Source organism: Typopeltis vanoorti, chromosome 18 (genome assembly GCF_054136105.1).
Source record: "Typopeltis vanoorti isolate ZY-2024b chromosome 18, IOZ_Tvanoo_1.0, whole genome shotgun sequence".
NCBI lineage: Eukaryota > Metazoa > Arthropoda > Arachnida > Uropygi > Thelyphonidae > Typopeltis > Typopeltis vanoorti.
This window is the reverse complement of record NC_143566.1, coordinates 96,222,989-96,239,830: the sequence shown is the minus strand read 5'-3', so window position 1 is coordinate 96,239,830 and position 16,842 is coordinate 96,222,989. Positions and strand designations below refer to the sequence as shown.

Here is a 16,842-nt window from a genome sequence, read left to right as displayed (position 1 = left end):
AGCCAGAAAACACAATAGAAAAAATACAGTGCTGTTAGAACAGCCTCCCATAGACCTAGAACTCCATGGAAGTGTCACATAACAGTAACAGTAATAAATAATAATGAACTTAGTAATAATAATACTAAACTTACAGCCCGAACACTTGGAAGAACAAACGGTTTACCCTGATCATCTCTATATGCACCAACTCCGAGGTTAATCTTCTTTGGATTTGTATCTTTTTTGAAAGCTTCTGTTATTCCCAATATTGCATCAGGAGGGCCCATTTCAACATGAGACCACCAGGAACTATTTAAAAAAAAAAAACAATAATAATAATAATAAAGGCTAGCTACTAGTTCAGTTTTTCAAGATATAATAAAGGCAACATATAGGAGAGAGTTTAGGGGGATAGAATGACAATCAAAATAGGATTTTAGTAGCTTTAAAAAAATTAAACTTAGTGATAGATTTTACCACTAAGTGTTTTTAACCATTTATCACTTTTTACAGTGTTTACAACTGTTTACAGTCAATCTAAAATTTAATCCACAAACAATTTATTCTCGTGGAAAGGCTTAGACGTTGGTTATACATTCTTACTAAATAGATTAAGGAAATTACAATGTACAATAGAATATACATTAAAATATATTTTAATACACTTCCAATATTTCGGCAATGTCACGTTGCCATTATCACAGGAACTTAAATACAAGACACGTGCACGCAGGCACAACACACAGTAAATGAGGAACGAAGCAGGAAGCTATTCTTTTTCCTAAAAGTCCTGATGGTGCCCCCCTAGCGGGCAATGGTGGTATTCTTGGCTGATTGGGCTGAAGGTCTTCTGATGTAGGTTTCCCAAATTTGTTGAGGTTTGGATTGTTTCTTAGGGCTGAGGCTGATTCCATGAATAGCCTTTCGTATTTGAATTTACTATGGTGTATTATCATGGCTTTCTTCCACCATATTTTATGGCAGGTATCCAGCACATAGTCTGCAAGACCAGAGTGGCTGTATTGGTGAAAACGGATGTAGTCCTTATGTTCTGAAATTCTGATATTAGCTGTCCTGCCTGTTTGGCCAAAGCAGGACAGCTTACAACTGCAAGGGACTTGGTATACATCAGGTAGGTCGGGGGGTCTTTAATGGAGCAGATAAGGGATGCCAATTTTTTTATAAGGTCTGTAACAAGAAGTTGTCATGTTTTTTTAGGATTTTTGTAATTTTTTCCGAGGTGCCACGGATATAGGGAACGGTGATGGATTTAGAGTAATCCTTGTTGTGAAGAGGGTGGTGGTGGTGGGGGGGTGTTGTGGTTTATTGGTTTCAATATTTTTTGGATTTTTTTGAGGGGGATAGCCATTGGCTAAGAAAGAGCAAAATAATTCCTGTGATAATGGCAACATGACGTTGCCGAAATATTGGAAGTGTGTTAAAATTTATTTTAATGTATATTCTATTGTACGTTGTAATTTCCTTAAGCTATTTAGTAAGCACAAACAATTTATATTTTTGAATATCAATTATCTTTACAAACTAGAGATGGAAGAAATGACCATCAGCAATTTGAATAATATTAGAAGAAAGAGAATTTAGATAATCAAGTGGAAGATTGGGTACTAACCGAGTGGGAAGCTTGGTCAGGTACAAATGAGAGATGAGAGACTTAGGCCAAGTTTGGAAAACTTAAGGTAGCAGCTGCACCACCAAAGAAGGCTGTAGATAGCCAACACAGCTAAATCTTTTCTTACTCCAATGTCTCAAGAAAGAATTAACTGGACTGTCACTCTGAAAAATGACTCAGACAGGTTAACAGATATGAGCAGGATATGGAAAGGGAAAAAAATGAAAATAAACAAGAATATCTGGAATGTTGCTACTTGGAATGTCAGAAGTATCCATCACAAATATCAAGATCTAGACAAAACCCTAATAGAAAGAAATATCAAATTAGCAGTAATAACAGAAACAAAGAAAAAACAAAAAAGTTCAGATGAAATAGATGATTACATCTACAGTAGAGTCAAAAAGGAAGAAAGAGCAAAAGCAGAAGTAATGATTTTTATTCATAAATCAATTAAAAGAAATATTACACATTACAAATACTGGAACGAGAGAATTCTAGAATTAAGATTACAAATAAGCTGTGGCTTCCTGACTATTATTGGTGCTTATGACACAGAGGAAAGAAAAAAGATAGCAATTTTGCCTTTTATTCAGATTTACAAAAAAAATAAAAATAAAAATAAAATAAATAAATAAATAAACACAAACGATTATCTATTAATAATGGGAGATTTTAATTCCAGAGTAGGGAACATTCCACTAGGTACAAATATAGGAACAAATGGTGAAACAACATGCAATAAAAAATGGATACAGGCTTAAGGATTTTTCTGCATATAATAACTTAAAAAGTACTAACACTTTTTTTTTTGTGCATAAAGATTGTCATAAATTCACTTGGGAAACAAGAAATCTAAAACGTATAATAGACTATATAATACTAGATATCCAGGTATTTAGAAGTGCAGAAATAGAATCTGATTATTATCTCTTACAAGGGAAATTAAGAATACCCTCAAGCTGGTTTAAAATTAATCAAATCAGTACTAAGAGAAATCTCCAGGAATCTTTGAGTTCAACCCTTGGATGATAAAAGTATCAACTACCTTTATTCACAAAAAATAAATGGAAAACTAGAGCAAATAAAAGAAAATGATGATATAGAGATAGAATGGAATAATTTAAACAATGTATTCATAAATGCAGCAGCAGAATGCCTTGGAACAAAAAGTAAATGAAAGAGGTGAAAGGGAATAAAAAACTAGGATGAAAACATTGAAGCAATAATCAAAGATAAAAAAGAAGCATATAAACTAAGCATGGGCAACCTTTCCTAGTTCGTGGACCAAATTATTAAATAAAATAAATTAATATTAAATGAATTAAAACAAGTTGCTACTTCATATTTCATTTATTTATAATACAATGCTTTGGTATAAAGCTCTACATAAATTTTATAACATAATGAACGACATAACAATTTAATGTGAAAATTGGCCTTGTACTTCAACTACGAGACTATCAATATTGACGTTCATATTACTCAAGGATAATCGCATAGAATTTTCGAGGTTTTCGTCCTTTATTCTTATCCGAATTTTTCATTTATTGTATTACATCCTAGAAAAAAACTGTTCACACATATGTGCTGCTGAAAAGATAAATGATTTTTCTTCAAAAGGCACGTAAATTTGTATATTTTTCTTCCACCAAATAAAATTTATAAAAATCTGCCAAAGCAATGTTGTTAAATTGTGATTTTAGCACTAAATCTGCCTGAAGCTCAATAAGTTCCATCTGTAAGTTTTCTGGCACATTATTTACATCAGCATCTATTGAACGAGCAAATATAGCGAATGTGGAGTCTTTGTTTTTGAAGTCGGCAAACCTTGTATCAAATTGCTCTATTAGTGCCTTCAGTTCATCTCCATAACAATTATAAGGGATATTTTTATGAGTTGCTAGAGTAGGAAAATGCTAACAATTTTTAGCTCTTATCTGACTTTCCAACAATCTTAGTTTATTACAAAAAGCTTTTTGCAATTTAAGATTCAATTCGTTTAGGTATCCGGTGACATCTACAAGGAATGCTAAATCATACACCCACTCATCATCTTTTACTTGGGTAATTGCGTTTCCTTTTATGTCCATAAAATCTGCAATGTCTTGTCTCAGATCATAAAATCGTTTTAACATTTTACCTTTACTCAACCACCTCACTTCACAATAATAAGACACTCTTCATAATCCGAAAATAGGTCTGCCAAATACTCCTTAAATTGGCGGTGATTAAGTGCACGACTTAATAAAGTTAATACTGGCTACTACAACTTCCACAACCTTTGTGAATTTAATGGATTTTGCACACAGATTTTTTTGGTGGATAATGCAGTGAAAATTTGTTAAATTTTCTGGATGGATCTGTAGTTCTAGTGCTCTTTCATGAACTATTCCAATAAATCCTTTCTATGCACCAACCATTGCAGGGGTCCATCAATGCATATGCCAGATAGTGAACTTCATTTAAGCCCAAATCTCTCGAAGACGGTGCTGACTGTTTCAAATATATCTTCATCGGTAGTTGTTCCTTTTAATGGCCGAAGCGCCAATAATTCTTCTGTGATGTTTAAATCCGCATCAACTCCTCAAATAAATATTGCTAGTTGTGCTGTATTGAAGGCATCGGTGCTGTCATCCAAAGCAATTGAAAATGCTTCCAATCTAGCAATCTTCTCTTTTAAACTTTTTCTGATATCATCAGCCATAATTTTTATCCATCAGACAACAGTACATCTCGACAAACAAATATTCTCAGTCTTTTTTCTTTTCAGGACATATTATACTTGCAACATCCAGCAGACATTCTTTGATAAATTCTCCTTCACCAAATAACTTAGAATGCTTAGCGATTTTTTCGCTTACCACAAAGCCGTGATGCTGTGTTCTTTGCTTGTTGAACATTTGCTGCTGGGTATCCAAGTTCTTCTTCAACTTCTGTATTTCATCTTTTCGTAGTTGTCCATCAATTTTTGAATGATCTGCATGTCTCGAAGTAAAGTGTCTCTTAAAGTTGTATTCTTCGTTGAAAATTACGGATTCGTTGCACAGTAAACATACAGGCAAACCTTTATTCAGAATAAAATAATAATCCTCTGTTCAGTTGTCTTGAAATTGACGATTCTCTGCATCTACTTTTCTTTTTTTTTGCAATAACCCCTGACATTGTTCCAAATTTATAAGCGATATTCAGAACTGTCAAACAAAACTGTCTTCTACACCGCAGGCACTGAACAGAACACAACATCAATGCAGGCACCGAACAAAGCACAAAACCAACGCAAGTATCGAACTGACACGTAACATGTTCACACACACATGCCACTAGTCAAAGTGAGAAAGAGACCTTGGTTGGAGAAAACATAGTGTTTTGCGCAAGTCATATGATGGCAGCTTAATGTGAGTTAGTAGAACACACCATGTTTTCTCCCACCATGAATCAGACAAACTTCGCTGAAATAGATTAGGACCAGATCAAAAGAAGTAGAGGGCCGGATCCTGCCTGCGGGTTGACCATATGTGATATAAACAATGGATAAACACAAAATCACTAGAAGCAAAAATTAATTATAAATACAAGAGCATGTTGAAAAAAAAACAGAGAAAGATGGAATAACTTCATAACAAAATTAAAAAGAGATCTTTGAGTGAAGAGACCAAATACAGACAAAATTCTAAGGAATATGAATAAGGAGGTAAAAGTGAAACTTCAAATAATCAAAGAGAAAATCTGTAGTACTGCAGCGTGTAGAGCTGTCCTACAAGAGGGTATGAGGGAGATAAGTATCCCACTCTGAGATCTGCCCTTCTGCCAGTTTTGATAATGTGAGCTTCAGAGTGTGGTTCATCCTCTCACACATCCCATTCGCCTGAGGGTGATATGGGGTGGTGAAAAGTTTCTCTATCCCCAATGATTTGCATAAGTATAAAATTACCTCAGCAGTGACATTCGTGCCTCGATCTGACAACAGGGTTTTGGGTGTTCCATACCTTGAAAATATCATTTTGAAGAGCTTACTACCCACTGTCTTGGCCGTCTGGTCCTTCATGCCCATGGCCTCGAGGAACCTAGAGAACATGTCTAATACGATTAGAATATACTTATTTCCCCTTGAGGTGGTGGGGAGCAGTCCTACAATGTCCATGGCCACGGCCTGAAAGGGTCGCGACGGGAGAGGGAATGGTTAGATGGGGGCCTTACCCATGATGGGAGACTTCTGTTGATATAAATGACATAAGGACACATATGCCTCCACATCATGTCTCATTCCCTTCCAAAAGTACCTATCCGTCACCCTCTTCCATGTCCTGTGAAATCCCTGGTGTCCTGCCAGATTGGTATCATGGAAGGTGTACAACACCCAAGGAACCATGGCTTCTGGAACAATAATCTTCTCCCTCCACCTCTCTGTGATGCCTTGCTTGGACAGCAGAAGCCATCACTGCCATGTATATGTTACCATAAGTTACCCTGTCTAAGTTACCTATATGTTACCCTGTCATGTATATGTTACCATAAGGCTCTGTCCCACGTGATGTGGTTCCTTCATTTGATATACTTTTGTAACCCCTCCCCCATGTTGGATCGGTCCTCTGGGCCTCAATAATGTCCTTCTCCCAGAGCTGGAGCCGGGAGTCAGGATGATGCACCTTTCACAGTCCCTTGAACGACTGAGATTTCTTCAGTGGTTCCTTCATCGCGGTTGGGTTTCTCCTCAGCCCGGGGTGTCAGTGACTGGGACAGGTAGTCAGCGACAACGTTAGATTTTCCCGGTATATAACTAACCTCTATATTGAATTCCTGCATCTCCAAAGACCAACACACAATCCTTTGATTCTTATCCTTCATAGATGATATGAAGGATAAGGGTTTGCGATCTGATCTGAGGACGATGTTTTGTCCCAGCAGTATGTGACGGAGCTTCCTGAGGCTGTACACAATTGCCAGTGCTTCCCTTTCGATCACAGAGTAATTCCTTTCCGAAAGGGATAATCTCCTCATGATGAACGCAATTGGTTTGAAAGATTCCCCTTCTGCTTGCTCTAGCACTGCACCAATGATGTCCTTGGATGCGTCAGCGGCAAGGTAGAAGGTCTGCCCCAGTCTAGTATAGATGGGAGCCATAGTTAATACCTGGTTCAATGCTTGAAATGCTTCTTGCTGTTCCTCTTTCCAAACAAACTTTGTTCCTTTCTTGGTTAAGTTTACTATGGGTTTCATTAGTTCGGAGCATTCGGGAATAAACTTACGGTAAAAATTTACCATACCCAGATATCATCTAACCTGCCTGTTTGTAGAGGGGGGGGGGTTCACGTTTAGTATGCCGTTCGCATTGCCCCCCTTACAACATGGCCGAGGTATTCTACTTCCTCGAGGAAGAACTCGCATTTTGAACATTTGAGTGACAGTTTGGCCTTATTTAGTCTATCTAATACCTTTAGCAGGGTGTCAGTGTGTTCCTTTATGTTGGTGGAGTATATCAGTAGGTCGTACTGGTTGTTGTGTTTGAGATCGAGATCTACTCACTGTGATAGATCAAAATTATTGTGTGTTTTTCTTTGGACCTAGTCACATCCTGTCGACTGCTGCGCAATTGTTTGACTCAGGCTTCATGAGCATTGGTTCTTAATTTTGAATATGACTTATCAATTGCTTCCTTGTGGCCAGGGATGCTAAAATTCTCCCTGGGTCACGGACTCTAACAAATTTATTTGTTCTGCACCAGTTAGAGTTGTCTATCTTAATAAACTGTGGGCCCTTACCCTGATGTAGATAACTGTCCTGCTTGACTCTTATCAGGCAGGATGGTGTCAGGATTTTTGGGAGGTTGCAGTCGTGCCCTTTTCTAGCCTTAAAATTACTTAATCACTCTTTCCCCTTTTTGTCACAGTCCGTATTTCAGTGAGTGGCAATGTCTTTCTCAAACACAATTCGATGACCAGGATTCAACTATAAACATAAAGTTTTTTTACACTATCAGTATATATATGAAACATAAATTAATCAATTCGTTAATTCCCTTAAATTAGATTAAACACTTTAAGTAGCATTACATGACAATTTCAGAATAAGACATATCTATTATCTTCTAAGAGAGGGCATGCACATAGGTATATACTAAGAATTGTCCAGACATGTATCTTTAGGGCGATAGCTAAGGTAACACAAATACAAATTCTTTTGCAAAGATCACATAACATGGCTCTTTGGACTACCAGTCCAATGTTCCACTAACTAACAAAATAGTCTCAGTCTTCCTTTCTGCAAATGTACTAAAACCAAATTTTTCATTCAACGCTCTATCTTGAACTTTAGATAAGTCAAAATTACCTTACCATTTCTTGCAGCATACAGTCTCCTTCAATCACCATGTGCGAGTCCCGTGCATATCCTGGTTGGACCTTTGTTCAGTCTGCAGATTGCTTTCCCATCTCATGGATTGACGTGCACTGGATTTTTGCCATCGTTGGGAAACATTTGAGGTGCTTGTCTGGAGCTTCTGTATCCTACAGGAGGGACATCACGGTTCAGGTTTCATTTTGGATCCGAGCCTTTTTTCGTCAGTCTGCACTTGGAGGTTTTTTGTCGGACCTCCTTCTCACGTCATACTTCTTTCACCTTCTTTCCTGCTCTGTCAATTTTCCGACCATCAACTCCCTTTTTCTCCTGTAGCTTACAGTCACGGTCGCATCAAAGACTTTCATCTCGAACCCGTGAGAGAGCTCCTCTCGGAGAATTTGGGAAACTTGCTTGTAAGGCTCAACAATGGGTTTATCAGGATCATGACCTTATGGTTCTTAGTCATCACTGTGGCATGCACAGTTTCAAAGAAGTTGTCCTTGGGTTGATTATCAACATTTCCCTTTCCTTTTTTTTTTTTTTTTTGCAATTTACACATATTCTTCTGTTTCTGTTCACACATTATTTTCTACTTCCAATTACACACATTATATTTCCCTTTTAATTTACACATTAATATTTTACAATGTTTCCTCTCCATTGGGTGAATAGGTATACACTTAATAGACAATTATATGATACACTTCAGTCCCTTTCCTTATTTCTTTCTAGTACAATTTTCGCCAGCAGTAACAGGTATTTTTTTTTATTTAGACTCCGTTCTTGTTAGATCCCGAATGAGGGTCTGTCTAACAGAGGCAGGCCTCATTCATGATCTAACAAAGATAAACTTTGTGAAGAACAAAATGGCTTTTGAAAAGGACAATCTTGCATTGACCCACCTTTTACATTAAAAATCTTGATGGAAAAACATTACGAATACAACATAGGAACACGCATAGCATTTGTAGATTACCAGAAAGCCTTTGACAGAGTTAACTAACAAACTGTGGACCAAACTCAAGAATCTAAACATTCCAAATCAGCTGCTTGATGCGATAACTAACAAGTATCAGAACAACCAAATAGCTGTAAGAATCAATGAAAAAGTTACAGACTGGAAATCAATAAACAGAAGGTTCAATCAAGGATGCCCAATATCACCACCGTTATTTAATATCCATTTAGATGAACTATGAATTACTAAAGAAATGGAAGAAAAAATATAAAATCAGCATTTAAACTACATTGTGGAACTATACTTAATACCCTTTTGTTTGCAGATGGCCAAATAATCATAACAAGGGAGGATGAACTCAAAATCAATATATGCCTTAAACATAAGATTGAAAAAAAAGACTGCAAATATCAACAGACAAAACAAAAATCACAGATTTTAAAGGACCATATCCAGTCAGAAGTAAAATCATGATTAAAAATAAAATTTTAGAACAAATTAACTGCTTCAAATACCTTGGATGTGCTATATCATATACAAAAGAAGCTGACATCAAAATTTCAAATTTTTTAAAGATAATAGAATGATCAATAATATTTTCGAACCTAATCAAGTTTAAAAGCATACACGAATAAGGTTTTATAAAGTACTGGCAAGACTTTCTCAAGATACTGTATGGAAGCGAATTATGGACCATAAAAACTGCAGAAGGAAAAAAAGAATAGAAACTGGAGAAAGAGACCTGCAAAGGACAACAGACTATACTCTATGGAGTAAAAGAAGCACAAAAATATGTAAAGAATTAAAAATAGACTCAGTACTGGACAAAGTATATGAATACCAAAAGCGGATTGAACATACCGAAAGAATGGACAGTTCAAGACAACAAAAAATACTCCAATACCAACCAGTCGGAAGATATAGAAGTCAGAGATGACCAAGGAAAAGGTAGAAAGAGACTGGAACAGGTCACTGGGCTTAAATACCTGAAAGGTGATGACGATGTTTCTATATGTATAAAAAGAAATTAGAGGGGGGGAGGAGGAATACCTATTCGCCTCTAAATTCGACTCTCACCAAACAATTATACCATGCTCATCCACTATAACAAACTACTGAGAAGTGCTAACCATTCTCTGGAGACTGGTTAGGACTTTTAGTATACTGTTGTAAAGAAAACATACTATAGAAAACTATCGTCCACATACAAGTTTGCAGTGAAAGTTGTACACCTCATTCATCCAATCCATTAGCCACACACACTTGTGCATACAAAAGATTTATCACAGAATGATGGATGTGCATGTGGGGTGCTCTATGTTGGAAGGCAACAGTGGTTCTCTAGCACTGAAAAACACTTCCAGTTACTGTTTTTCAAAAAAAAAAATAATAATAATCATCAGAACACAAAAAAAAAATGTCAATTTCAGACTGTCTCTTAAATGTTTAACAGCATGGAATTCAGAACCCCACATAGCATATGTTATGTTGAAAGTTTTTGCACTTGATTATACTATAAATTAAAGATGCCAAGAAATTATATTCTTGGTTTCATCCTTTATCCAAGTGGAAGCAATGTGTGTGAAGTAACTTCACAACTGGGCTACTTGTATATAGAGGCTAATGACTTGGGAAAGGCCACTAACCAGACAGTTGTGACATTTATTGAGGTCTCATCAGTGGGAGTCAGATCCAGCCTGCTCACTTTTCCCAATACACAATGCAGTTTCATCATTGAACACTACTGACAAGCATGTTGATTCTCCCTGATGCATGATATCAGATGCAACATGTGTAGAAAGTCACTGTGTTGACTGGTGTAATGAAGTACAGTATATGTAAACAGCATATTCAGAGTGCATGGAAGTTTTACAGAATTCACTGAAGTTTTCTGTGATACATTCCCCCTTACAGTTACAATGTTGTGTTGACATTGGTGGTCAATTGATCAACTGTTTCTTCACTTATACATGGTCAGCTGGGATTCAACAAATGCAGCCGGTCTCCTGAAATTTGTCATACCACTTAAAAATAGAACTTGCTGCTGCAGGATTCTTTTCATGCACCTTTCTTTGAGACACTCAAGACAAAAAAACAGTCCTGCCCACTTGGCATCTTATGCCACACTAAACTGTTTTTTTTTTCTAAGCTGGTACATCTGTCATAAGTAACCATGTGAAATTGAAAGTCTTCTCAAGTAGTTTGCTTTATACAGCTGTCTGAAGCAAAAGTGTTGTCTGTATTCTTTGAAATGGATAAAATTGAGTATCGGGGTTATAAAATTCTTTGTAAAAGAAGGTTTAACGCCACTCTTCTTTGTTTTCGACAATTAAGAAATGGGCTGAGTTTAAACATGGCCGTATCAGCCTTGAAGATGATCCACGTGAAGGACGTCCAAAAAGTGTAACACCACCAGAAATCATTGATCAAGTGCACGATATGGTATTGGATGACCAGTGAGTCAAAGTGCGTGAAATTGTTGAGACTATAGGCATTTCAAAAGAACGTGGGATATATTTTACATGAAGAATTGCAAATGAAAAAACTTTGCACAAGATGGGAGCCGTGTTAAGCAACTATACAAGGCGTTCAATCCAATTGGTACAATGACTTTTATTCTGTTATTTTTAGAATCCAAGAAATGATTGACATGAGACAAAATAAAAAATATATATTTAGTGTAACTATATAAAACTATCTGGATCCAAGGCAATGTTCCCTCTAAGCTGTGCGCATGTGTGCGCAAACACGCTTTACAACTAGTGCACAAAGCAAAAAATATGCGCACACTAGACTTTCAAGATGAAATTAAAATTTATTAATTAAAGAAGTTCCACCTAAACATTAACCTATAAATTCTTTAAAAAATACAGTAACTCGGCATATAGAATAGCACACGGTTTGTTTACATCTCAGGCCTGACTTGTGGAAAATTCCCAAACGTGATTGGCTGATCAAATTAGTTCAAGATCATAACAATTAAAACAATCGTTTCATAATTTTAATAAAAATAATTAAATACTTTTAAAAACTTAAATTAGAGTACAATTAAAAATATTGTAGCGTTTAAAAATTCTCTAATTTTTAAAAGGAATTTTAAAATAATGCGTGAAGTCCTCAGATCGAGTCCTGCCCAAGGCTTGTGAATAGTGATTTCCAACTGTTTACTGGGGAGGCTACTGCTATGTGTGGGAACATGGTGGGGAGTTGGGGTGTCCTGGCTGACGTCCCATTGACACCAGAAGGTAAAGAGTGAACTAAAATCTTTTAATTTTTTTGCTTCAATGATCAGTATGGTGACTCGTATGGGTGCGCACATACTTTTCAAAAGAAGGCAAATTTTGCACACATGCAAATTTCTGCGCACACTCACAGCAAAAAAATTAGAGGGAACATTGATCCAAGGCCTTCTAAACTAAAACTATGCATTACAGATCTTTATAGGAGAAATTCATTCTCTCTGACTCATTCTATTAATGGTTTGCTTCACATATACTTAGTATACTAGACTGAACATTTTGTGTCCACACAATGAATTCTTACAAACAATAAATGTTCATTAGATTGTTCTTTATCAGGCCATTTCTCAAAATAACTTTGATGAGATTATGCAGTATTTCCTTATTTAGCATATATTGTTCAATTCATTATTATTAACATCTCAACCTCCATAGAGTCAGAGACTCATTGTGGGAGGTACACACTATGGCACACAGTGCTCATCCAACCATGCCTTAAACTGATTCAATGTGTCTACATTCGCAACACACTCAGGCAATGCATTCCACTCACCACCACTCTCCATGAAATGAACCTACTCCTCTGCTCACACTCTCCTTATACAGTTTCAGCTATGGCCTCTTGTTCTACCTCTCCTCCCTCTCATTCTATGAAAAATCTCTTCCATGTCAACTGAAAACAACCCCTGACTAGCTTATATGTCGCAATCTCCCTTATCCTCCTGTTCATGAGGCTTTGCAAATTACATTCTCTCAAACTGTCCTTGTACTCCACATTCCAAAGACTACTGATCACCTTATGAATCTTCTACTCTAACATATCCTTATCACCATGAAATCCCAGCAACCAAATCGGTGCACAATAGTCCATACATTTATTAGAGTTCATCCTCACTGAGTACAAATATTCTTACCTCTTTACACTTTACAGTTTCAGGTTTTACTAATTCCATAATTCCATCACTTGTCCTGGCCTGGTTGGCCGAGTGGTCAGCATATCTGCTCTCCAGCCAAACAGCTGCAGGTTTCAATCCTGCTGTGGGCATGGATGTTTGTGAATGTCTGTGAAAATACTAGTGGTGATGATGGGCGGTAGATGGCATTGGTGTATATGATGATGGTAGTTGCAGATCGTTGTAGTTAGAGTTGCAAAGCCTCATGAATAGATGCCCCCCTTCGATGAGTCCTGGGATCCTCTGGAGGATCCCAGGACTCTTCTTTAATAATAATAATAAATATTTAATATCGCCTGTGTCCTTAAAAGTTTCCATTTTGAATTTCTTCAGACACTGAAATAGAACATCTATTTAGCATCTCTCCTTTATTTATTATTTAAGCAGTGACAGAAAAAATATTCAAAAGGAATACGATCAGGAGTACATCTTCCTACCGTGAATATTAGGCCAGGTAGTCTGTTCTGGTCTCATGCCATCTCTTTCTTGGTCTACCGATTTTTCTTTTTCCAGTTATTTTATATCTGTATAATATTTTTGATAGTTTGCTGTTGTCCATTCAATTTAAATGCATCCAAGTGTAAGCAAACAAATTTGGATAAAGGATTAAACTAAATTTATTATAGTCTAACCAAGTGGGGGAAAAAAACTTCCATCTTTCTCTAAATCCAGAGTAATTTAATAAGGCGAGACACCTTTTGGCAACTTGTATAGGTAAATATGATTTCTCCATTATTTCCACCTTAGTATCACCACCTCTGGCCCACTGAAGAGACCTCAATAAAAGTCGAAACTAGTCTGGGTAGTGGTCCTTCCCTTAATATATACCATTATGCATGTCTGAAAGGAGATGTGCTTTGCATTATGGGAGATACTCAGACAAGTGATGAGAGCTTAGTCCACTTTTATGAGTTGCCTCAGTCCTGAAGATACTTCAGGCACAAACTTTGTTTGCTTACACTTGGATAAAGGATTAAACTAAATTTATTATGGCCTTGTCGAATTGCAAGGTATGTTTCTGTTCAAGGGCATGGACCTGCTATTTCAGTTTTTCCTATACTTTGTATCTGTTTTTTGTTGTTTAAATGTTCTAGGATAGGGATGTTACAGTCACGGAAGTGTCCTTGTAGTCTTGCCCACAAAGACCTGATAGTAGAACTTGTGTAGATGACATCACAATGGGTTTTGGCAAAAAAAATTGTAAATAATGTTGTGGTGTTCCAATATTTCTTTTTGTGTGTGTGAGATTTTGTAGGTTTTAGAAGTGTTGCCAATTTTTGGTTTGTGGTGAACACCAATTTATAGTCAGTGTGTTTGAAAATGTATTTGTAGGCTTTGTATGTGTTCTGGATGTATGGCAGTTTCATAATTTTTTGTCGGGAGTTTGTTTTGCCTTTTGTTGGCTTAATTTATTAGTTGTGTTGGGTAATTTCAAATTTGAAAAATTTGTGTTAATTTATCTCTGTGTTGAGATAATTATAGTTAGTTGAAACTTGTAAGCATTTATGAATTGTGTTAGGATGACTGATTTTTTAATCAAATAAGGATGGTATGAGTTAAAACGGCAGTAGTTTCTGATATGTGTGGGTTTGTGGAATATTTTTGTGGCTATTTTATTGTTTGTTCTGACTAATGTCAGGTTAAGGAACCTGTTCAGTTTCTATGGTGAATTTTAGTCTGTTGCTGTAATCATTAAGGGATGCTTGTAAGGTGGTGATGCATGTTGGTTCTCCAATGAATAGAATATTGTCCATAAAAGGTGATGCAGGGGGGGGGGGGTTGAGTAGAGTGATTCTGTGTGTGCTAGGAACAATTCAGCTAAATGTCTGCTGATGTTTTGTCCCATAGGGAGTCAGAAAATTTGGAGGTACATGTTATTGTTGTTAAAGTTAAAGACGTTTGCTGAGATTATTAGTTTGATAAGGTTATGATATCACTGGGTGTTAATTTTGTTCGCGAATGTAGTGTATGGTCATCTGTGAGTAGTGTGTGTGTATGATGTCTAGTGTTCTGGAGATGTCCATGTTGGTGTATAACGAAGTTGCATCCAGTGAAGCAAGGATGTCTTCATGGGATAAAGTTAGGTTTTTTATTTTTTGGAAAAGGTCATCTGTGTTTTTTATCATAGAGTTTGCCATTGTAAGTAAGGGTTTGAGTAGTTTGGTTACAAATTTTGATTTGTAACCAAACTACTCAAACCCTTGTTTGAGTAGTTTGGTTACAAATGTGGTGGTGTGGTGGTTTTTGTAAGACTATTGGCCGTATCGGGTAATCATCTTTGTGAGTTTCGATTTGGCTGAACATACAAGGGGTATGTGTGGTGTTTTTCATTGCGATTTTGTCAATCTTGTTCTGATTTTTTAGAGGGTGTAGGGTGTTGTTGATTTCTTTGACGAGGCCGGGGTGGGGTCATTTTATATTTTTTGGTATGTGTTTTGGTCTTTAAAATAGCTTTATTTTGTTGTGGTAATCTGTTTGGTTTATGATGACTACTGTATCATTTTTGTCTGCTTTTGTGATCAATATATTTGGGTTCTTTTATAAAGATATCAGGGCTTTGTGTAGGTTGGCAGTAATGTTGGGTTTTACTATTATTTTGCTGTTTATGATGTTTATTTTCTGGAATATGATTTCTTTGTTTGGGTCAGTTTCTAGTTTTGCTTGGATTTCGATAATAATGTCTTGTATCCAGCTAACATGCATTAATGGTTGTATAGATCTGTTATTCGGTTTTTTAACAAACGTTTTTAATGTTCATAATACCAACAAATGAACTTGTTTTTTTGTAATTTCTTATAGTTTGTGCTTTAAACTGTTAGTCCTCTTTACCCCTGAAGATGTTAGTCTTACGACTAACGAAACTTGTCAGGTGTTGTTTTTAGTACTTGTTTAGTTTTAAAAACAGTTTTCTTTAATAAACATGTGGTCACAAAACCAGAATAACTATATTGAATAATGTCTTTGTTTGGTATGTTTTGGGGATACTGCAAAATTTAACCCCTTGTTCAGGATGGTGATTTTGTCAGGTGTGATGTTATAATGTGACAAATTTATAATGGAACTGTTTTGGTGGGTTGCGAGGTAGTAATATCGGAAGGGTTGGAAGCTGTGCGTTTATTGTATTGTGGAACTGTTAGGACATTTTTTTGCGTGTCGAGCTTCTATTAATTGTCTGTAGTCAATGTGTGGCTGGATACTTTCCAAAAAAAGTGCCCATTCGTTTGGGGTCAGTAAAGTTTTCAGTCTGTTTTTTTGTTGGTGAATGTATAGATATGTGCTTGTTTTTTCTTTTTTAAATTTCACATTTAGGGCCTGTTTTATGAGTGCTCTGGATGCCTGGTAGCAATAATTTTTTTGTTTCCGGGAATTGGGCTGTTGCCATGTACTACCGTGTATTTTGGTGTGATGTTGTGATTGAGGCAATTTTTAAGGAATTTTATGCGCGATGATGTTACGATGGTTTTTTTTGGTATGTTACTTTCGTGAAGTTTATGCAGTCACTGAATGTGTGCCGTGAGATCATGGCATAGGCTTGTGTTGGTGTGTGCACTAAGAGATACTATTTATGAGTGTGTTCTATGCATGGGGGGGGGGGGGTAGAGAGCCAATGGTTGAGGGGTTGTTGGGTTACAAAACACAAGTTATACTAGGTATTATTTCTGGGAAAATTCACATGTTACTCCTCTAAAAGAAAGTGTTATTTTGATGGTTTATTTGAAATAATTTTATTTTAAATATAGC

General features: G+C 36.4%; 1 protein-coding gene across 1 annotated transcript in view; it reads right to left on the bottom strand.

Annotated features, from left to right (window-relative positions):
* The window catches only part of Got2 (glutamate oxaloacetate transaminase 2), a 170,679-nt gene that overhangs the window by 147,912 nt on the left and 5,925 nt on the right, over positions 1-16,842 (bottom strand). The window contains exon 2 of the mRNA XM_090407797.1: positions 135-291. Coding sequence (XP_090263923.1) covers positions 135-291 — 157 coding nt within the window. The remainder of the gene's footprint in view (positions 1-134; positions 292-16,842) is intronic.